This window comes from Xyrauchen texanus, chromosome 17 (assembly GCF_025860055.1).
Source record: "Xyrauchen texanus isolate HMW12.3.18 chromosome 17, RBS_HiC_50CHRs, whole genome shotgun sequence".
NCBI lineage: Eukaryota > Metazoa > Chordata > Actinopteri > Cypriniformes > Catostomidae > Xyrauchen > Xyrauchen texanus.
Window position 1 is genome coordinate 38,428,362 of NC_068292.1, and position 23,631 is coordinate 38,451,992.

A 23,631-nucleotide genomic window follows, 5' to 3' on the forward strand; every position below is an offset into this window, starting at 1 on the left:
CAGTTTAAAGGTAAAAATCACCAAAAAAACTTTCAATCAAAACGATTAAGCAAAGCAGTAATAAGGGGTTTTAATGTGTCTGTTTTTTGTAGTGAGATTTTCACTGAAGCATTGTAATGTATTGTGACAGCAACCCTGACGTAAACACGGTCACAGTCCTATCCAGAGATTAAGATAGCGAGAAAGAGACTGAAAAAGTTGGTGGTCTTTTGTGGAGTCACTACCCAAACACTTAAGTTGCATAAAGTGTCAGTTTTTTCCAGCTGCTCAAAGATGTGCATGTCTCTCTCTCTCTGTGTGTGTGTGTGTGTGTGTGTGTGTGTGTGCAGGACTAAGTCAAGTATGATTCCAGAATAAGCCAGGAATAAATTCAGTATAAATCCAGTATGAGACAGGAATATTATGAGACAGGAATAAGTCCAGTATGAGACAAGAATGAGTCCAGAATAAGACTGGAATAAATCCAGTATGAGTACAATGTGAATATGAGTTCAGGCTGCCAGGGTGTTACCTTCTAGACAAAGCCAGAATTAACACTTTGTTAATTTCGCCTTAAAAGCGTTTCTGACCAGGGACCAAAAACTAAATGTTTTTCATTTCGGTTCATTGTGATCAAAAACTGTATATTTCCATTCCGGTTCGGAAGTTTCGCAGCCTCGATTGCAAAAGGTTACCGGTTAGAACTAAATACAACCCCAATTCTGAAACATTTGAAACAGTATGGTCATTGTGCTCTTAGTATATTAATTGTGCTATTAGTCTGAAGCAGAAGATGGAAGGGAAGAAATCGCAATATAGATTTTATTATTGTAATGAGTCATCTACTAAGAGTGAGCAACATAACAGATGCTATCAACTGATGCCAATCGTAACTATATGATAAACAACAGCACCCCTTTATCCAAATAAATGCTCATCACAATTACAGGCTCTGTGGATATCTATATTCATCTGTTTGTTGTGAATTACTATGACAACAAGCTGCAGCACCATCTGCTGGGCAAAAATAGGTTTTGCAAGGGCAAAGCAAAAAGTTTAAGGCAGAGTTCACACAAAAATACAAATTTTGTCATAATTTACTTACCTTCTTGCTGTTCCAAACCTGTTTGACTTTCATCTGTGAAAAACCAAAATAAAAGTTTAGCAGAATGTCAAAGCCGATCTTTTCCTAACAATGAAACTGGATGGGGACCAGGGGCTGTTAAGCTTCAAAAAGCAAAAAAGGACCATAAAACATAATAAAAAGTAGTCCATGTGGCATGTGCTATATTGCAAGCCTTCTGAAAACATACAGACTGAAATGCAAGCCGTTAATTTACCAAAAACCTGCCTTGAATCGCTTGCTTGACACCCTTGGTCAACATTCACTTTAATTTTATGGAAAAGAGCAGCCTGGGTATTCTGCTATTAATAATTCCTTTTTGTGTTTCCAAGAAGAAAGGAAGTCGTATAGATTTCAAAAGGCATAAGAGTGAGTAAATGATGACAGAATTTTATTTTAGGTGAACTTAACATTCCTTTGACACTGTATGATGTTGTACAGTTTGCTTATATACAGAACAATTGCATCCATATAACCATCTGCACTGCTTTGATTCTGAAAAATTTTAATGCTGTCATTGACATGAGGAGAGCACCACAAGACAGGAAATCAGACCAGTAACAGAGGCAAAGTCAACTTTCGTAGTGTCAGCCAACACCAGCGGCCACTGGTAATTAACACTGGCCCTCTCTCTAACACACACATACACACACGCGCACGCACATACACACGCGCACACACAGAGAGGCCTTCCTTATCTGTACTACTTTGCTCTATTTCTCGGCCGGTTTCTCACTCCCTCTCATTTCTCATGAAGCACACTAAATTTAGCAAACTGCAGGAAGGGTGGATGAGATCAGTATGATACAATGGATACAGGCCAAAAAAAAGTTATCATATTTCACAAACAGTCAGTGCTTGCCTAGTCTCACATAGCCAGAACTTCGAGGAAAATGGCAAAGGTCTTGACCAAATAGCAGCTTAAACTGGCCAAGAACCGGCAAGAAGCTGGAAAAGAGTGTAAATGAATGGTGTCTAAAATCACCAACCACAGTTCAGTATCTGAAATAGGAAATAACAGAATAATATTCATCTACCATGGTATTTAGAAAATTAAATAATGCCAAAACAACATTCATCTACCATGGTATGTGGAATATTATCAAAGATTCTTTTAAGGCAAGTCAGTCCACTCTGTGGCCATCTTTGGAACGATCCCAGGCAGGCTAACAACAACACAGTTTGTTAATATGCTTTTGTTGAAACCATCTGACCATATTATTTCAACTTAATTTAAAAGCGGGTTTAATAGCGGAATTCCAGGTGAAGAACTACACTACCATTGATCTTGAAGAGATACGTTAAGCCACTAAGAGAATCACGGCCAACAAAGAACATCAAACGAGCTCTGCGGCAACCGCCCACTCCTAGGATGCACTGTGAATGATGCAAGAATTTCTACAGTCTCATACTTATATATTTGCAAAGATCTGAATATTTTGCAATAAAATAAAATACATTATTTCTATACTTATAATCAACTTTAAATCAATAGTTTGATATTTTTTATCATATATTTTTGTATTATAAATTTCATATGATTGCATCATTTGCAATGTTTCATGGGATTGTAGTTCAAGCCCTCATATAAGACGTTAAAGGGATGGTTCACCCCAAAAATTTTATTCTCTCATCATTTACTCAACCTCATGCCATAACAGATGTTTCTTTCTTCTGCAGAACACAAATTATGATTTTTTAAAGAATATTTCAGCTCTGTAGATTCACACAATGCAAGTGAATGGGTGCCAAAATTTTGACATGCCAAAATGCACATAAGGGCAGCATAAAAGTAATCTGTGCAACTACAGTGTTTTAATCCATATCTTCAGAAGTGATATTATACGCATGGGTGAGAAACAGATACCCATGCGTATAATGAGCAAAAGAATTTTTGCTAGTAATTCTTCTCCCTGCCCTGTAGGGGGCGATATGCATGAAGAAGAATGTGAAAGTTAAAGTTAAAGTTAAACTGAGCATGAAGGAGAATTTATAGTAAAAAATGACTTAAATATTGATGTTTCTCACCCACACATATCATATAGCTTCTGAAAAAAATATTTGAACTCTGGATTCTACTGGATTACTTTTATGCTGACTTGGAATTTTGGCACCCATTCACTTGCATTGTATGAACCAAAATAGCTGAGATATTCTTCAAAAAAATCTTCATTTGTGTTCAGTAGATGAATGAAAGTCATACATATCTGGGATGGCATAAGTGTAAGTAAATGATGAGAAAATTTTCATTTTTGGGCGAACTATTCCCTTAAGTACACAGTTTTGTCTTTTTGTCCAATTTTCAACTATTTCTTTGCATCAAATCAAAGTTTGTATTGTTGTGATCCACCTTAGAGCTGGTTGCTTTGGTTTAATATATAGAACTTTGCTCTTCATTACAGACAAACATGCCAGGGCATCCACTTTACTCATTAATACCCGGCCAATCTGTAGTGCTGCAATAATGGCTCTTTAATTAAAAGAATGTTAAAGCCTGGGCAAAAGAGTTGCTTGCTTTACTGAAGTGCTTTCTTTACACAACTGAATCAAACATCACCTGGCTGATGCCCTTAGTCTGCATTGCCAAGTCTCTAAGTCTCTAAGACCTCTACTGTAGCGGGCAGTGAAATGGCTCTCGCTTTGGCTGAAGAGGGCAATGAGTTCTGCTGCCTGTTCTGAGAGTCAGAAAGACTCCTATACAATAACTACTGATCTGCCGTGCTGTCTGCTCCCTACATACAGCTGCTTTCCAAGCATACTTTACACAAGTAAGGGAACACAAATGTTTCTAGCTATGCATGGTGCCTTTCGTATGTTGTTGTGTTCTGAAATTTCTTTGATTCATAACCCAATGCATGTATATGTAATGCACTGTCAGCATTGCTGGAAGGTGTGATATTGTGGCCCATAGTGTCAACAGTCTTTTTCTAAAGTTTTCTCTTTCAGGTCAACTATTGACAGAGTAGTAATGAGCAACAGTTTGAAGAGAATAGCTACTTGAATATTAACACACTTAGTTTAATTGCATAGACATCTGAAGCGTGTTCAAATACTGTAAGTCCCACAGAGCACGTGAGTTGACATGTGAACCGAAAGTGTCATAGAAGCACCACAAAATGACGAAGTTGCTTCAGCAATTGCATTTTTCTAACATTTGCTTTTATGTCACTATAGGTTATGTTTAGGAAAGGAAGGTATGTTTTGTTAATTTAAACTTGATAGGCAATTATCCTTTAAAACCTAATCTGTTCAGGAGAAAAATGAAATAGCTTTCAGCGCCACACAGTAGACATTTCACCTTGAAACTGCAATGACACGTTTAAGGAACCATGTTCAGTTTGCATAAATGCCACCACAATCATGAAATTTGCCTGTACGCATAAAAATACATAGCACACATAAATAAAGGTTAAAATAGTCCAAAATAGATTGAACATGAAAATGAAATATAACTAAATTAACAGTATATATTTACTGAGCTCTTCGAAATTCAATAAAATTTTGTTCTCTGCAAAAGATGCATGCAATCCTGCCTTACAATTTGGCCAAAATAAGTGTCTTTAAAGGTAGTATATTGTTACCGACTACCTTTTGGAACAGATTTTGTGTCAGGTCCATGCCTATGATGCCAATAAAAGGTGTCTAGGTGGACAGCTCACTAGGTTTTGGAACAAAGCAAAAGTCTCTCAGTTTCAAGGGCTTCGTTTCGTCCCCATTACAGCAATTTTCCCAGACTGCTTGCCAGCTCACAGCTTCTTTTTCCCAAAGGAGCGGCCTACATATGTGTGAAAGAATGAAGGGGAAAGGAGTGTCTGAGACAGAGCACACAAGCACGTAGGTTTAAGCAAATGTTGAGGAAGGAATCTGGCACCAACAAAGTAGTCACCATGGAGACCAGGAGGCAGTGTAAGGTACTGTGTTCTTTTTTCTAAGATGCTAAAGGTAAAGCCTTTATCTGCAACAGTTCACTCACAAAGCTACACGCACTTAACACAAACACAGTGCTACAGTGCTATTCATCCACTCAATTGCGATTCAGGTGATACCTTTTTAAAAGGTTGTCATAATAATATCCTAAAACATTGTTTTTAGGATATTAAAAACTATTTTTAATGTGGATTGACGACAGCAGGCATGCTTTGGATCATTTGTGAGTCACTCTGCGGGATTTAGAAGTCCTCAGGCAGACTTTTGAGGGTTTAGGAGCTACTTTTAATGTTAAAATTAGGGATGTAGACGTTAACTGGCATAAACTATTTTCTCAACCAATAAAATCGGTAGGGCATGTTATGTACACAGGTGCTGTTATCATTGTATTGCTGTTGGACTATAGTAGAGTGGTGGTGGCGTAGTGGGCTAAAGCACATAACTGTTAACCAGAAGGTTGCTGGTTCGATCCCCACAGCCACCACCATTGTGTCCTTGAGCAAGACACTTAACTCCAGGTTGCTCCGGGGGGATTGTCCCTGTTATAAGTGCACTGTAAGTCGCTTTGGATAAAAGCGTCTGCCAAATGCATAAATGTAAATGTAAATCATGTAAACCACTCTCTTCCTCTCAGTCTGATCATGTGCTGTGCCTGTGGGAACGTTTCATAAGTGAAGACATGTTTCAATGCAAATTGAAAATACGATGCTAGAGTTTAGTAGTAGTACAAGTACTATGTGGTCCATATAAAAAACGAACATCTGCAAGCCTCAGTATCTAAGAGCATATGTTTATAGCCCCCGTTGTTGACAAAACATATTGTCTTGCCTGTTTGGCCACTTGTTTGATTCATGGCTTATATTGGTTAACCGATTAATAACCAGTTAATGCTGGTGGTTACTTGGTTAAAAGAATTTGCATCCCTAGTTAAAATAATTCATGAATTACTCTTAGATGAAAATGTATCATCCGAAAATAATTTTTTTAAGAGTTGCTCCTAAATTTCCATGTTAGGAGCTACTTTTAGACTTTAGATTTTTTGTGAATATGGGCCCCGAGGTTTAGTAATGTTTGACAAAACACCCATGCATTTAAAGGTTAAACTAAATATGTACTGTTTTAGCTCTTACATTAAACATTTTCAATTTACTTGGCTACAACGATTGTTTGGTTGAAATCCAAATAAAAATAAAACCTTTAAAGCCATTTCAGAGCAAAGTGATTATAAAGCAGCTCATATCGGCGTGATTTACATGAAGGGCTCCTCAGAATGAGGGCAACTCAACACAGCATAGGACAGTTATTTAATTACAGTGGGTGTGTAAATATCATGGCCGACAGTGAAAACACAGCGCTGGGTTTATTTTAGCAAGGTGTTCTCAATACCTGCACAAAAGCAAATTTGCAGAAGTACATCCATTATACAGTTGTTGCCAAAAATATTGGAAGCAAAGAAGGCTGTGAAAAAATATCTGCATACTTTTGATCTTTCACTAAAAAAAAATAAATCACAAAAATCTAACCTTTAACTGAAGTAAAACAATTGAAAGAGGGGAAATATCTCATTATTAAATAAATATTTTTCTCCAAAACACATTGGCCATAATTATTGGTGCCATTTTATTCAATACTTTTTGCAAACTTCCTTTACCAAGATAACAGCTCTGAGTCTTCTCTTAGAATGCCTAATGAGGTTGGAGAAATCCTGGCAAGGGATCTGAGACCATTCCTCCTTACAGAATCTCTTCAGATCCTTCAAATTCAGAGGTCCATTTTGGTGGACTCTCCCTTCAGTTCACCCCACAAATTTTCTATGGGGTTCAGGTCAGGGGACTGGGATGCCCATGGCAGAACCTTGATTTTGTGGTCAGTAAACCATTTTTGTGTTGATTTTGATGTTTGTTTTGGATCATTGTCCTGCTGGAAGATCCAACCAGAACTCATGTTAAGCTTTCTGGCAGAGGTAGCCAGGTTTTGATATTTTATCTGTTGGTATATGATAGAGTCTGTGATGCCATGTATCCGAACAATATGCCTAGGACCTCTGGCAAAAAAACAGCCCCACAACATTAAAGCTCCAGCACCACATTTAACCGTGGGCATTGGGGACTACTTAATCTCTGTGTATGCCAAACCCATCTCTGGTAACTCCAAAATACTCTTTTTTTTTTTGTTTGTTTAATCTGACCATAGAACCCGGTCCCATTTTAAGTTCCAGTAGTGTCTGGCAAACTGAAGATGCTTGAGTTTGTTTTCGGATGAGAGTAGAGGCTTTTTTTCTTGAAACCCTCCCAAACAACTTGTGGATATGTAGGTGATGTCTGATATGTTTTTGGGGACCTTCTGATCTCAAGACCCAAAGTTCTGCAATTCTCCAGCTGTGATCCTTGTAGATTCTTGGACCAATTGAGTCATCCTCCTCACTGTGCATAGAGACAATATAGACACGTGTCCTTTTCCAGGTCGATTCTTAAGAGCTCCAGTTGATTGGGACTTGTTAATTATTACCCTGATGTTGGAAATAGGAATTTTCAATGCTTTGGCTATTTTCTTATAGCCACTTCCCATTTTGTGAAGCTCAACAACATTTTGCCTCACATCAGAATTATATTCTTTCGTCTAACCCACTGTGATTTATGATTAAGGGAATTTGGCTTGTGTGTTACCTCATATTTATACCCTTGTGAAACAGGAAGTCATGGTGGAACAATTTCATGTTCCTAGTCACCCATGTGCACTAAAAAATATAAAATATGAATGGGAACATACTTCAGATATATTTTACTCATAAGAATTTCTAGGGGTGCCAATAATTGTGGCCAACGTGTTTTGGAGAAAAATATTTATTTAATAATAAGATACTTCCCCTCTTTCAATTGTTTTACTTCAATTAAAGGTTAGAATTTTGTGAATGAAAGATCAAAAGGATAAACAATACAGATTTTTATTTTCACAGCCTTATTTGTTAATATTTACCAATTGCCAATATTTTTGGCCACCACTGTATACATACGTAAGTATAATTAGGTTAACCTTATGTATCCATCTGCCCTCCTTTGGTAACTAGTATCAAATCACCAGTGGTATGTTTAGTTTTCCATTATTTAAAGGTGAAGTGTGTCATTTCTATGTTACCAAACATTAAAAAAATGATTGCAAACTATAATTTGTTTTCTGAACATTCCACCCCTTCTTATAGTGGACATAAAACATATAGTTCCATCCCAAACTCACATCATTGGCTTATTTATTGTTGTCTCTGCATATTAAGTTGGTGAAAAACAACTTCAGTATGTTGTTATCATATTACTTCAGTAGATAGGTTGCCATCTTGGCTGTGTAAAATTCCTAGACACCTGATCAATGACAGAAAAACGTTTTGCTGGCAATCATACAAGAAATAAAACATATGATTTATGACAGTTTACTCCTTATTTGATATAGAAATTACTGCATATACACTAGCGGCCAAAAGTTTGGATTAATTTACAGATATTGCTGTTTCAGAAGGAAATTGGTACATTAATTCAGCAAAGTGGCATTCAAACTGATCACAAAATATAGTCAGGACATTACGGATTTAAAAAACTGCACCATCACTATTTGAAAAAGGAATTGTTTATCAAAGACAGGCCACATTTCCAGCAGCAATCACTCCAACAGCTTATCCTGGAATAATCATGTTAAATTGCTAATTTGGTACTAGAAAGTCACTTGCCATTATATCAAACACAGTTGAAAGCTATTTGGTAGAAGACTGTTATTAGACTTTAGCCTACTTACTATAATGCTCAAATGTTCTGGAAAACATGTCCAAGAAAGGAATCCTTCATTTTAATGTAAGATTTCTTAGTTTCATAATATCCTTAAAAAACAAATTTAAGATTTATGCATTTCAAATTTAATTTTGTTTTTTAATTGAGTAACTTTTACCATTAAAAATAAATATATATATATCGAAGTTACAGGCATTTACAATGGAAGTGAATGGGGCCAATTTTTAGAGGGTTTACAGTAAACACAGAAATGTGAAGCTTATAATTTTATAAAAGCACTTGCATTAATTCTTCTGTTAAAACTAGTGTATTATTTGAGCTGTAGAGTTGTTTAAATTGTCATTTTTGTGGCATGATGTTGATTAACTTTTCTTTAAAAAAAGCTAATTTTGATCAAAGTAGTACTCTTTAAGTTCTTTAAAATTTAAATTCTAAAAACTTTCAAATATTTGGCAAATCTAAAAACTAAACAAACTAGTTCTTCCTCAGATGTGCACATTGTAGCAGCCTGGTAATATAAAAAAAACTTTACTGATAAAAACTTGTAAATCCCTGTCTCATAAGCGTTACCTATAGCAGCCAGCCAATCAGAATGGATTTCTGCCAGCTCTTGCCATTTTTGCTGCAATGTGCATCATGCTTGTTGTAAATGGTCTGTGTGTATTACATGGGCATGCTGTCTGAGACTGAGACTAACTGTTAGCATTGAGCTAAATTAAAATCCTTGTTGCTTCCTTATCTTAATTATTTAGTGTTTTACAAGTTCAGCAACCAAAACAAGAGAGTGCAAAACAAATAGTCCCATTTCCATAATACATTTGGATATAATGACATTGCCTACTTTTATTCATATTTATGTTAAGATCAATTATAACTATTGCTTAATCTCAAACAAAGCAAAGAATATGCATTTTATTTGGTTCTGCTTTGTAATAGACAATATTTTAATAAATGTAACCATTTTAAGAAATGTGTTAATTAACATTCAATATACTGGTTTAAGAACAGACCACTGAAAACCCCTTATCTGTCAACCACTAATATGAATATCCTATTAGGAAGACATTGCATGTTCTTGGAAACGTTGAATTCAACAAGTGTTTCTGAACAGAAACAGAATAATATCTAGCGTTTTAATTGATCGACTCTCAGATTCTGTTGCTCTTGTTCTGAGAACAGCGCATTAAATTGAGGTTTGCTCCTCTTGATCACGGCCGCACGAGTAGCGCTCAGTGCAGAGGTAACTCGGAGTGGTGGTGGCGTAGTGGACTAAAGCACATATCTGTTAATCAGAAGGTCGCTGGTTCAATCCCCACAGCCACCACCATTGTGTCCTTGAGCAAGACACTTAATCCAGGTTGCTCCGGGGGGGATTGTCCCTGTAATAAGTGCACTGTAAGTCGCTTTGGATAAAAGCGTCTGCCAAATGCATAAATGTAAATGTAAATGTAAACTCTTCTCAACCCTACCGCATTCATGGTCATGTGCTGAAGTGCTCATCAGACTCATTTTACAGGCATCAGGAAAATATTGAAATTCTGGGAAATTTTGCGTCCCGGAATGTAATTACATTTTTCAAGGACAGATTGCCAAAAATTGGGACAATCCCAGAAGATCCTGGATGGTGGCAACCATAAGCGCATGAGTCATATGGACTACTTTTATTTTACTTTCATGGTTCTTATTTGTCATTTTGGTGCTCCACAGAGTCAGTGCCTATTTATTTTCATTGAAAAAGTCATAAAGGTTTGGAACAACCAATGAGAAAGCAACATTTCATTTTTGGTGAACTATATCTTCTATGATTTCTCTTAAGTCAGCAGGAATTCCATCTACAATCTTCTTCACATTCCACAGGACAGAAAAACACAAGGATACTGTGACAACATAATGGAGAGCTATGCTTCGAGACTGATCAGCTGATGACAAAGCACAATGTTTCATCACTAATACTGACAAGAAGGATTTCATGCAGTCTGCTTATGATATCTGTTCCATAAAGGCCCGTTCACATGATTCATGTAAATTGTTCCCTAATGCATTCAACGCAATGAAATGAAACATCAAGCTACACTGTTGTCCCATGCACTGTGTTGCTTGTAGGTCAAGCGTTGCAATATTTAAAAGCTCAAATCATTTTAACTGTAACCCCATTTGCCGCTGACCTTTCTATCCGCAACCAATGATTATGGGACAATTCACATGATGTATCATTACATGGGGGTTGCCAACGCAAAAACCGTTCCTTTGTGTATCTAGATACATCGAGTTCTGAAACAATATCAAATGTATATGAAATACAGAGAACATTAATGGCAAGATATTTGTAACACAATATCATTTATCTATTCTAAACTAAAAAATCTCTTACCTCTTAATAGTTACCACTATTTTCACCGTTTACTGTGCATACTTCCAGTTTTTTTTGGCACCTAGAATCCTCATAAATTGTAACGCTTTCCTTGTGAGGGAACTTAAGTATGTAATTTCTGCATTGTTAGTGGCACTCAACAGAATCACAGACAAATAAAAACAAATTTGGTTGAGCCAATATTGTTACATCTGCACAAACATACAAATTTCAAGCAATTTTGTTTGGTGCCACTAGTGGCACAGAAATTACACAATTCTCCATTAAAAGGGACAGAGATCATACAAACACACACAGGGTACACTACTGTTCACAACCTAAATGTATGGTGGACTAATCGTAGAATAAAAAAAAATCAAAAGTAGGAATCAAAGTGTGTGTTTGTGTATGTGGTCAGGGCATGTTTAATTGTGTATGTATAGGTCTCTGACGAGTGCAGGTTAAACTGTGAGACTCTGCAGTGTGCAGACGGAAATGTCAAATACCGTGGTTGTCACTTTCTCCAGGTCAGTCTCTGAGGAGGTGGGAGAGAGAGGGCTGCTGGGACTGAACGAGGGAGAGCTGCCCGCACTGGACACATACTCTGTGTCAGGAACATACAAAACCTGCAAACACAACCACATCGCAACGCTTTACAAACACCAGCCAATGACTGCATGCATGGACACACATTCACTACTTTCATACATGTTTATCTAGCTACCGACACATTATCAATATTATTATTATTTAAATAAAGCATATTAAAACTATAATGACTATAGACTTACACAAAGCCTACTCCTGAATTATATATATATATTTTTTACTACAGTTAACTATATATGATTTGTATTATTATTTTATGAATCACTGTCAAATTTAGCTAACATCTGTGGACATTTAAAAAGAATAGTAAAGAGAAGGTAAAAGCACACACACAGACATTTTCCTGATTGTATATGATTAATTCTAATTTATATTATAATGGCTAAATATAATTAACCATTTAACATTTACCACAATGGACCCCACAATGTAGGAAAAACTTCACCCCCATTCTTGAAAATGGAGATTATTGCTTTTATGTGAATAAAGAAAGGTACATTTCTAGTTTCAACACTATTTGTGTTTCAGACCTTTGTTTTGTTGAATAAGAAAAAGTATCTTCATATCATGTGACCCACATTTGGTTTTCGACCATTACGAATGCTTAAAATTGAGCCATTTACACATGAAGCCACACTGAGAGCCCCATATCTCAGGTATTTAAAGGAATATCCCAGGTTCAATACAAGTGAAGCTCAATGGGTAACCTTGGATTACCTTTTCTTAGATGTTACAGGCATGCACTTACAATGGAAGTGAATGGGGGCAATTTTTAGAGGGTTTAAACACAGAAAAGTGAAGCTTATAATTTTATAAAAGCACTTGCATTAATTCATCTGTTAAAACTCATGCATTATTTGAGCTGTAGAGATGTTTAAATAGTCATTATAGGGTTTTATGGTTTGTTCACCTTACATTGTCATGGTAATGAGGTTGAAATATTGGCAATAACTTTACACAGAAAAGGTTATTAAGTGATTTGATCACACTAAAATCACGTTTACAAGCACATCCTTTATGTCTTATGGCTATACTATTGAAAAAGTTAGTATTTTAACAATAACAAATTGTTAAAATACTAATGCTCTAAATCATAGGCAAAAATTGTTATTTGGAATCAACCTATACAAATGAATGGATTACTCTATTATTATTGATCCATGGCCTTTAATAAGTTAATACACACTCTCTCGTTCCTCATGTACACAGACAAATTTATATACACACAGGCATGCACACACTTTCTAATGTGATGCATTTTTCTAAACAATCTCAGGTGGAAGGGTTTGTCATAAAATACAGGCAAGAATATGTGATCTCTCATTGCATGTCTGTTCTCTACGCACTGAACAGGGCTCCATTTGTGTTAGTTTGGGGGCAGCAGAGTCAGCATGGAGGGGCTGTTCAACGGTCCGAAGCACTGGGGAGGATTATGCTAATGATACGAGCCGCAGAGTTTTGTCACGTGACTGCGTTGACAGCCCTCCAGCTGTACTGTGTCATGCAGCAGCAGCCCATCTCCAGCGCATGACTCTATCTATTACCCTCTCATTACAGAACTGAGCGCCATGTGAAAATCAACGTGCTCTGCTTAACTTAACATGTATTTGTGAGGAGATGAGGCAATGCTGGAGCTGTTTCGCAAGGGATATTTCATAAGCGCTCATGCTCTGACTTGAAGAGAGTAGTCATTAATCACAGCATCTATCTGAGAGACTGGAACAATATTCTTTGTTTAATATCATATCGGTCAATAATTGGTATTATTGGCTGTTGCACTATATTAAACACTAAGAGATTGATTTTTTCCTTGACCCTCGGCAGAGATATAATGGTGAAGGTGTGAAGTGCTCTAATGGAATTTTGCAGAGAAAATTTCATTATTGAATAGAAATCTGAAATCAACATTGGGGTTTTTTGGCTTTCAGTCTATGTCTGTTAGCTTTGGTTCTAATCTAAATGCTAGTGTACTCCTAAAAATGGATTATATTCCCTTTTAGCAGATATATGTATTTAAAATGTACAGGGGCAAATTCACTGATACACTGAACAGTTGTGCCACTTTTACATGTGACATTTCAGCATACAATCCTGCACCTTATTCACTAACCACTTGCAATCTACTTTAAGCAGGCACAATCATGCACTGCATCTTGAGCATATAAATTGTCATGGTCATTTCTTACCATGCAAAAATGCCTCATATCTGTGAAAATTAATCTCGTAATAAACGTTGCGCTATTACTACCCGACGGCCATGCGGTGAACTTCATTTTTATAAAAAGGAGATGATTGTGTACATTTTCTATTGATCATGGCAGTACTAAAGTGAAGCTGTACAGTCCCGCCAGAGTGTGTCTGACTCTGATCACACTGGTCTGCTGCATCCGTGTACTGTAAAATGGCTCGCAAGATTGGAACTGAGCCATTCAAATTCTGTTCATTGCAGATTTGAGCCGTTGCACGATTTGCATAATTTCTTTAGTAAATTGTTTGCTAAACCAGCTTATAACACTGCTCTCTGGAATACTCGATTCTGATTGTTCAATAGTGCCATCTAGTGGTTTGATTTTTCTGAGTAACAACCGCTCTTTATCCAGGGATTAATACATATCAGACTGGTCATCTGGGTTTTGCGAGTCATCTTTCCTACTTCTCGGATCACTCTGTGATCTTTACAATTAATCTTATAAAATAATTTGAACTCAAATTAATGTTTCATGCCCATTTCTTTCTTTATTTATTTGGCAAGTAGTCATGCACTAAGCTAGATAATGAGCAGTCAGACAAATAAACACCAACAGAACTCTAAACTGAACCGGAGATGGAATTCAGCTGTTCAGCGATTTCTCTCTTTTCATATAATGGACTCTATGCAAGGTCACGTCCGCGTTTTGCCTCAGAGGGCACAATTACTTCTACCGCAGCACCAGAAACGATTTCTTCCTACGCTGATAATTGCTGTCAAGGCGACTCAGGGGAAAATGACTTTTTACAAATGTTATTTACAGAAGTTTTTGCAGATGACAATGGACAATATTCATTGCATATTGAGAGATGGAGCTGTTGCTCCATGCATTAAAAAAAGAAGAAGAGGTTAACAATTTGTATTTTAAGTTTTTTTAACCACAATGAGGGTGAATATTCACAAGCCATAGACCAGCACTGGCTTAGCAAGGTCCCTGTTCCCGACTGTATTACACATGTAATTATTTTGATTAATTTTGCTACATAAAGTATATCCCTCTGGTATATTTGAAGTTAATATAATATGACAACTGATGATACTCCAGCTTTACTTTAATCATAAAATGTGTCTGATAGTGATCAATATTAGTTTATTGTATTGTATTTATGCAGTAAAATGTAATTTTCACTTTAAGTAAAATTAGTATTTATAAAAATCGTGTCCTGTTTCTGAGAGATTTGTCATGTGCGTGTGCAGGGGTCTACTGAACTGAAGAGAGAGACCCTGTCCTTAACATCATCTTCTGGTAATTATTTGTGCTCTGACATGAATTGCTTGTGTTGCTGTATTCATCACTTGTAAATCACGGTAAAATCGCTGGATGTACTGTAAATACTCTGCACACAGATGAAGCCTTACACAACGGTGTAGCAAGCTTCAAAACATGTGTATTTACACTATTGGAGCTTATTACTGAGATCATTTTCATACTTTTACTAAATAAAATCACATTTGTTGTGATAAATTGCTTTATTTTAGAAAGAATAGTAGTTTACTACCACTCTTGACACTTTCACGTTAGCTGGATGCAATATCGGAAGATTGTTAGCCCCCTGAGATTTGATCGGAAATACTGTTTGATCATAAAGTTCTGTCCATGGAGTCCATTACATACTGTAATTTCAACACATATCAATATTTTATGTCCATGTAATTATTTATTTGGTTAGTATCTGTATAATAAGCGGGAAAATTGTATAGTCAGCCGGTTGTTATTGCAAAATAAACCCCTTCAGTGTGATACAAGATCGTGATCACCCTGCCAGGGTTTATTTTGCGATAACAACTGGCTGACTGTACATTATCCTTTACATTGACAGCGCGTGCAAATAAATGCAGCTTTTACTAGGCATTCATTCTTTCTCTTCTAGGAAAATGGACTGAACATATTGATGACTCATCTTGCACTCACTCATTTAGTCCAATAAACTTTAAATCATCCAAACATTCCATGCATGACAAAAAGTTGCATAATGTACACAGTATACATACAACTGTAAATATTGCATGAAAAGTAAGAGTAGTATGTTAGTGTGCTATTTGTAATATAGTCAGGGAGAGAGAGATGCAGAGGAAGGGCAACACACCTGACCGGGGACCACGTTTCTGGAGAAGAGTTTGTTGAGTTGAACGAGCTCATTGGGTGTAGTGTCATACTTTAGCGCAATGCTGTTCAGAGTGTCCCGTGATTCCACCTACACAACACACAAACAAAAAAACATATAAAAAAGAGAGAGAGAAGGGAGAAGATTAGAAGAGGCCATTCTTGTTTTGTTTCTCTTTGTTTGGTTACTGACCTCATAAAATCAGAATTGGAGTTTATGGCTTGAAGTCCATTTGTTAAATTTGAAGCCATCTATATGCTGGTGTACTTTTAAAAGTTCATATATTACTTTTAGCAAATGGACAGATATAAAATGTACAGTCTTTCTCTTCTGAAAAACAAAACAGAAATATTGATGACTCATCTTGCACTGAACAGGTTTTTGTCCAATCAAATGCTCTCTAGTATGAGAATGTCCCTTCCCTTAATACTACCTGCAACCTATATCAAGGCTATTGTCTTTAAACACAAAGGAGGGTGTCCTAAATTTGAAATAAAAAAGTTTGTGTTTGACACTGAAGTGAGAAAAACGAACGAACAGCAAGAGAAACATTGCATGGTGTGAAACTATTGTTCCCCTTTTCACATGATGTGTGGAACTTATTGCTAAATGATCAATTCTACAGAATACTGACATGCAAACTTCCACCATATCATCACATTGCTGGCGGTCACAGAAGAACATCTATACATCTGACTTGAGGAGCATCAGATGACTGCATGATCATTACAGCATAGATAATGTCTTAATGTAAAGGATTCTACATGCTTCTGAGATTGTCTGCTATATCATGACCACAGATGACCTCATGTGAAACACAAAATCTAAGGCACTTTTCACTCTTGGGTTGTTTGTTTGGAAAACTGTGTTTACATCAATCAAATAAACCAAACTCTGATGCTAAATGGACTCAGGTCATCACCAAAAGCTCTGTTGTGAACGCAATACCCAAAAACATAAATTAAGCATGTATGTTTATTTGAGTTTTCAGAACAACTTTCAATAAAAGGCATCAACATATCCAATGCAATTTGTACATACAGTTTTGTTTGTCTTCTATTAAGTTTTTCTTGCTGGTTGCATGTGACATCAGACATACAGTGCGAGTAGTGTAGTTCAATTTGTGAACAAATGACTCTTATGAGCCAGTTCTTTGTAATGAAACAGCCAAAAAGACTCATGAATGACTAACGACTGAATCAGCTATCAATTTGTATCGGTCAAACATAACTGCATCGTCCTCTAATTCAATCGGCAATCAACAAGTCATTATTTCGTCATGCTCGAAATGATAATGAAATGAACAGGGAACTATTGCTATTGCTATTCTCTGTTTAGCAGTATGTTAATTCACTTTCAGTGTGTCAACATTCTTCAAAATGTCTCTAATTTGTGTACAAAGACAAAGTCATTCTAGTTTGGAACAACATATGGCTGAGTACACTATTTTTGGGTGAACTAACCCTTTAAAAACAATAAAGAGGGGGTAGAGGTGCTTCTCTAAAAGAATCATTAATGGAGTCATTTAGTGGAATCGGAAACAGAATAATTAATTCCTAAAAATTTCCCATCCCACATTTCTTGTTGTAATTTATTTTCTTCCAATTCAAATCGCAGATGTAGAAGGAAGTTCCACTGAGGTCTGTCGTCCTGTTTCTAAAGGGAGTCATGGATAAAAATATCACCTAAATATACTTCACGAGCAGTGCCAGCTAATATGGCAGCCGTTGCCAGCTTGTGCTAGGAAAAAGACGCAGCGTAGAGTCATCGGAACAGTCTAGACAAACGGAAAATTTCCCAGACATGGGCGGCAAGAGGTTTCTTATGACAAGCTGTGGACAGATCAACTAAAATGAAATCTTGTTACCCAAGTTCAAAAAACTTGAAGTATCCTACTTCATAAATATATTATTCAGTACAGTAAAGGATTTTTATGGTGTAAGAATGACAAAAAAAATAAATCTCAACAGCAAAAGCATCATTAATATTTAATGTAAAGTGACTATTAGGCTATTCCTCATAAGAAAGTAGACTGTGAAGGTAATCTGCTAAACAAGAAAATGTACAGGTAGTGAAAAACATGACCCCAGATTTAAATTTGAAAGCAATAAGCCACAAGAAGCTGTGCATTAAGCGTAATCTAAACAATGGAAGAAGCCAGCCTTTTTTAACTTAAATTAACTAAAGCACCTTAGGCGAAGCCTGCATTTATACTTGGGTACATAGGTGTATTATGGACTGGTCCAGTGGGGCAGTAAGGTCTGGCAGCCCATCAACTTTGAAAACAAATGATTATATATGCTAATGTGGCTCCCAAAGCTGTCAGCTTATACAAGGCCCCCTCAATAAGGCCATGTGACTATGAGGGCCCCCAGCCCACCAAAATCTCTAGCCGTACATTAGTCATGACCACTTAGTATTTGTAAAGTTTGAGTTGAGCATCAAATAAAACAACCTTGAGGAGACGGCTTCAAAGTTATCAATTTTTAACATTAAGATACTAAAGAACTTCTCAGCTGGCACACATGACTGTAAACAAAGAACGTCATGTGCAAACTACACCCATAATTACTTCAACAAATTATGAACCCTCTTTGACCAACAAAGATCTAGAAATTTAGGGACGTGCCCAAACAGGAGAATTATCATCAAACGAACACCTTAGCAGAACAAGAACATCAGTGTATTTCAGGATAATCTTTAGGCTAACTAAAAGTAGGCTGTTCACAAAGTAAGTATAAATGAGACTTTACAGGGATTTGCTTTATGCTGTGTGCATATGGTTGAATTACAATAAAGCAAACATGAACTTGAACTAAAGAAAAATGGAAAAAATCCTGCACACTACCATAACAAGCTAAAACAATCAGTATTACATTGTTTTGGTCCTGCAACCTTTAAAAACTTTTTTAAATGCCTGACAAAGGTCGCAGGACCGAAACAATGTAATACTGATAATTTTTGTAAGCAATGGTAGTGTGTGGGATTTTTTTCCTTTTTCTTTATATTTGCTGTTGTCTTACGCACTTACCAGTTATCTATCAGGTGTGCAAGGTCTATAATTCTTTTTTTATTTTGGAGTGAAATGTGACCCGGTGATTTTCTTGATAGGCTTTGTGAAATTTACCCTAGTAAAAAACAAATATCAAACTGGAAACGACATTCCAGCAAACAGTGCAATCAGGGGGACATCATGGCTGCCGTGACATGAGAGTTGCCATAGTGACGCTGTCTTTACTACCTTCGTGAGTCGTGACACACACTGGCTAACATGCGGAGTCCATCAAGGCTCAATTCTTGCGCCACTCCTGTTCAACCTGTATATGCTCCCAATGAGCCAAATAATGAGAAAGAACCAAATTGCTTACCACAGCTATGCAGATGTGCCAAAACTTTCTTCAGTTAAACAAAGACAAAACTGAAGTCATTGTCTTAGGAAACAAAGATGAAGTTCTCAAGGTGAATGCATACCTTGACGCTAGGGGTCAAACAACTAAAAATCAAGTCAGGAATCTTGGTGTGTCTCTACAGTCAGACCTTAGTTTCAGTAGTCATGTCAAAGCAATAACTAAATCAGCATACTATCATTTGAAAAATATTGCAAGAATTAGATGCTTTGTTTCCAGTCAAGACCTAGAGAAACTTGTGCATGCTTTCATCACCAGCAGGGTGGATTATTGTAATGGACTCCTCACTGGCATTCCCAAAAAGACCATAAGACAGTTGCAGCTCATACAGAACGCTGCTGCCAGGATTCTGAGCAGAACCAGAAAATATGAACATATCACACCAGTCCTCAGGTCTTTACATTGGCTCCCAGTTACATTTAGGATTGATTTTAAAATATTATTACTGGTATATAAATCACTCAATGGGCTAGGACCTCAATGGGCTAGGACCTATTGCAGATATGCTCACCGAATATAAACCCAACAGATCACTCAGATCATTAGGATCACATCAGCTAGAAATACCAAGGGTTCACTCTAAGCAAGGAGAGTCTGCTTTTAGCTATTACGCCAGCCGCAGCTGGAACCAGCTTCCAGAAGAGATCAGATGTGCTCCTACAGTAGTCACATTCAAATCCAGACTCAAAACACATCTGTTTAGCTGTGCATTTACTGAATGAGCACTGTGCCACTGTGTGTCCGACTGTTTGTACTGTATTTTATTCTAAACTGTTTCAATTATTCTTATTTTTTTATTCTTATTTTAATCTCTTCTATGTAAAGCACTTTGAATTACCATTGTGTATGAAATGTGCTATATAAATAAACTTGCCTTGCCTTGCCTTAATGATCACTTAAAGAACTAATTTTAGCATGGCCGTCTTATCGACCTGTTGACGTTCTCTTACATAGGACAAAGGAAAGCCAACACTTAGAAAACAAATTCCATGGTATTATGTGAAGTACCTTGGAGTGCCAAGTAAATACCATGGTAAATTAATATAATAATCATTCAGTATGGCTGTGGTTCAGGTAGTAGAGCCGGTTGTCCACTAATCGCAGGGTTGGTGGTTCGATACCCAGCCCACACGACTCCACATGCCGATGTGTCCTTGGGCAAGGCACTGATCACCAAGTTGCTCCCAATAGCAGGTTAGCGCCTTGCATGGCAGCTCTTCCATTATTGGTGTGTGAATGGGTGAATGAGATGAAGTGTAAAGTGCTTTGAATACCGCTAAGGTTAAAAAGGCACTATATAAGTGCAGACCAGTGCAGACCATTTATCAGTAACATAATATACAGTGGGGTGCAAAGCCTGAGACACTAATGAAAATATGTATTTGCATTCTTTTTGTATGTTATTGCAATTGTTTTTATTTAATAATCAGCATAACAATTTAAGTGAAAAGTTTAAAGTGAAACGTTTAATTGAAAAATGTGAATTTCAGAATATGCTAGGAATTTTCCTTGTTCTCCTTTTGCTTTAATGACAGCATGCACTCGAGCTAGCATGGACTCCAGAGGTTTGTGCAAAACCTGATGATCCATGTTATCCAGTATTTGGATTTGAAAATGTTTAAATGAGCATCTTGTGTATGTCAATGGAAGCAAGAAAATCTAACATTTAGAACAAACATTTTATCATGGTCAATTACATTACAATTAAATAAAATGCAAGAGAGCAGAATCTCAAATATATTTTTTTAACTGTTTCAAAATCCTAAAATTTAATTATTTTATTTTCAGGAGTAAATCGTTACATAAAAAACAAACAGAAGTCCTCACTCTCAATGAAGATCTCACCAAAATCCAAACGCTAACATGATGATAAGGGGCTTATTTACAAATCTACATTAATATCGTAGCATCTGCAACTTTTTAACACAATAATATAATACATTTCTTCCAGAAACTCTGGCCACTGTGGCATTGATGAATTCCCTTACATGTGGCAGAACCACACTGATGGTATCAGATGGTAATTCCATGGTACTTTAATGTACTCCAAGGTATTTACATGGTACTCCAAGATACTTCAAAGCACACCATGGCATTAACATAGTCCAAACACATGGTCCTAATACTGTTACCAACAAATCAAGCCACAAAAAATATTGTTTTGTTTTCAGGACCACAGATGAACAGAAATGACAACAGAGGAAAAACATTGTCCCTCCGTCATGGTAATGCTTGTCATGCCAGCTCAAGCTGTCTTTTATAGCTGACTGCCCCAGCAGATGGAGAGTTTTGACGGAGACTGCAGCAGGGCAAGGGGTGGCTTGTGAGCCTCGTCTACACATTTCAGCTGCCTGTGCATCTTCAAATTCACCCTAAAATTATTTAACAGTTCATTACAGTCTGGACTTCTAAGAAGATTTTAAGGGCTTTTTGTATTTAAGATGAGATGGGCTGTTTTTGAATAAAGTACAAATCTAGCCATGCAATTTTAAATACAGAAAATATATAGGATTTTTTTACACACTGTTAACCATGCATAATGAGACTGTAAGCTTCAAAGAAATGCATTAGGATGGAAAAGTCATGTTTTCAATGCAGTTTGAATGACTCTTTTCGTATAATGGTTAACCATAATCATCCATTGTGCTATCAGCCGAGATTAGCCGGTCAAAACTGAAAAATGATAACTAAAGTTATTATTTACTTAACTTCATGTTGACTACAATATAATGATTCACTTTCAAAATGTGGAGGTGACAAACTTAAAAAAAAATACAAAAATAAAAACACTATAATGCTTATTACACACTCAAGAGCTAACAAACTTTTTGATAAACAAATTTCAATGTCTTTCCAGTGGTTTGTAATTACTGGATACAGATTTTTCTAAGACAATTGTATTGAAAATATACTCACAAAGAGAAATTGCTAGCTGATTAAATAGTTTAGTAGAGATAGGTGGATAAATCCTGAAGTAAAGCTACTTAAGATGATGCTTAAGATGATGGATTTTTTACTAAACTAGCTATTTTATTACTTATTCAACATGAAAACTATTGCATTTCATAAGATTCAAAGTGACAAATACAGACTTTATAAGCAAATAGTTGTGCATGATTGGATCTGTTTTTCCTTCCAATAATATTAATGTACAGGAATGCTGAAAGACTCATATAGTCACAGACAGCGCTCAGTAACACTAATTTGTTCTACATTAATCTACATTAAAATTTGTTAAATATTCAAAATGTCCTGTTGATGATAAATGATTAACAAAAATAGATGTCTGATCATTTGCAGTTTAGGGCTATATGTAAGGCTAAACGATTAATCCAAATAAAAATTATAATTGTGATGATGAAGTGCGATTATTAAACCGATAAGGCAGTGATTTAATAAAATATATAAATGGTCTGCACGTGCTGCTCGCTGTATGTGCGCAGCTCTGTTCTATGTACCGTATTTAAACATGCTTAAAGCATGCAAGGCTATTGAGCTGAGCACATTATATTTCCAGCATTCTATATTCACTATCTGCATATTTGCGTACTCGAAATATGCTTGGCTGCTAAAAGTTACTATACAAATCTATAGTAACCTCATAACACCAGGTTTTTGTGGACAGAAGAGTGGATGAGAGCATTTCTCTGCATTGAAAGCCATTGTCAACTCTCCTACAAACATATTTCTTCCTTCAGTGTGCCACCAAAAATAAAGGCTTAAAGGTATTACAGGATTGCATAACTATGCTGCATGCAGGTTAAGAAAATATTACACCAATATGGTACTGTTTTATAATAATATGTTACGGTTTCATTTTATTATTATTATATATAATTATAGTTATGATTGTTGTTGTTGTAGTGTTGTATTAAATATATTGCCATAAGAATTTTCTTTTAAAAAATTAAGCCAAAAAATTATTATGAAAAGTGGGCTGGGACACTATCACACAGTAGACAAAAACAGATACAGAGTGAACAGATACAATGTGAAAATGATGTGATTTATTTTTCTTTGTATTTTTTATTTATTTACTGTAGTCTGGTTCTTTTTAAGAAGACTCAAGTGTGAACACCCTTTCTTGAACAGTATTTTTATTGGCAG

The 23,631-nt window shown here is 36.3% G+C and overlaps 1 protein-coding gene across 7 annotated transcripts in view; it reads right to left on the reverse strand.

Annotated features, from left to right (window-relative positions):
• The window catches only part of oxr1a (oxidation resistance 1a), a 188,405-nt gene that overhangs the window by 40,973 nt on the left and 123,801 nt on the right, over positions 1 to 23,631 (reverse strand). For 5 of the 7 annotated variants that reach the window (XM_052146833.1, XM_052146836.1, XM_052146832.1 and 2 more), the window contains 3 exons: positions 16,100 to 16,207; positions 11,662 to 11,781; positions 1,085 to 1,117 (listed from right to left, as the gene is read on the reverse strand). In XM_052146833.1, the coding sequence (XP_052002793.1) occupies positions 1,085 to 1,117; positions 11,662 to 11,781; positions 16,100 to 16,207 (261 nt within the window). The remainder of the gene's footprint in view (positions 1 to 1,084; positions 1,118 to 11,661; positions 11,782 to 16,099; positions 16,208 to 23,631) is intronic. The other 2 variants (XM_052146835.1, XM_052146838.1) reach the window with 1 other exon arrangement.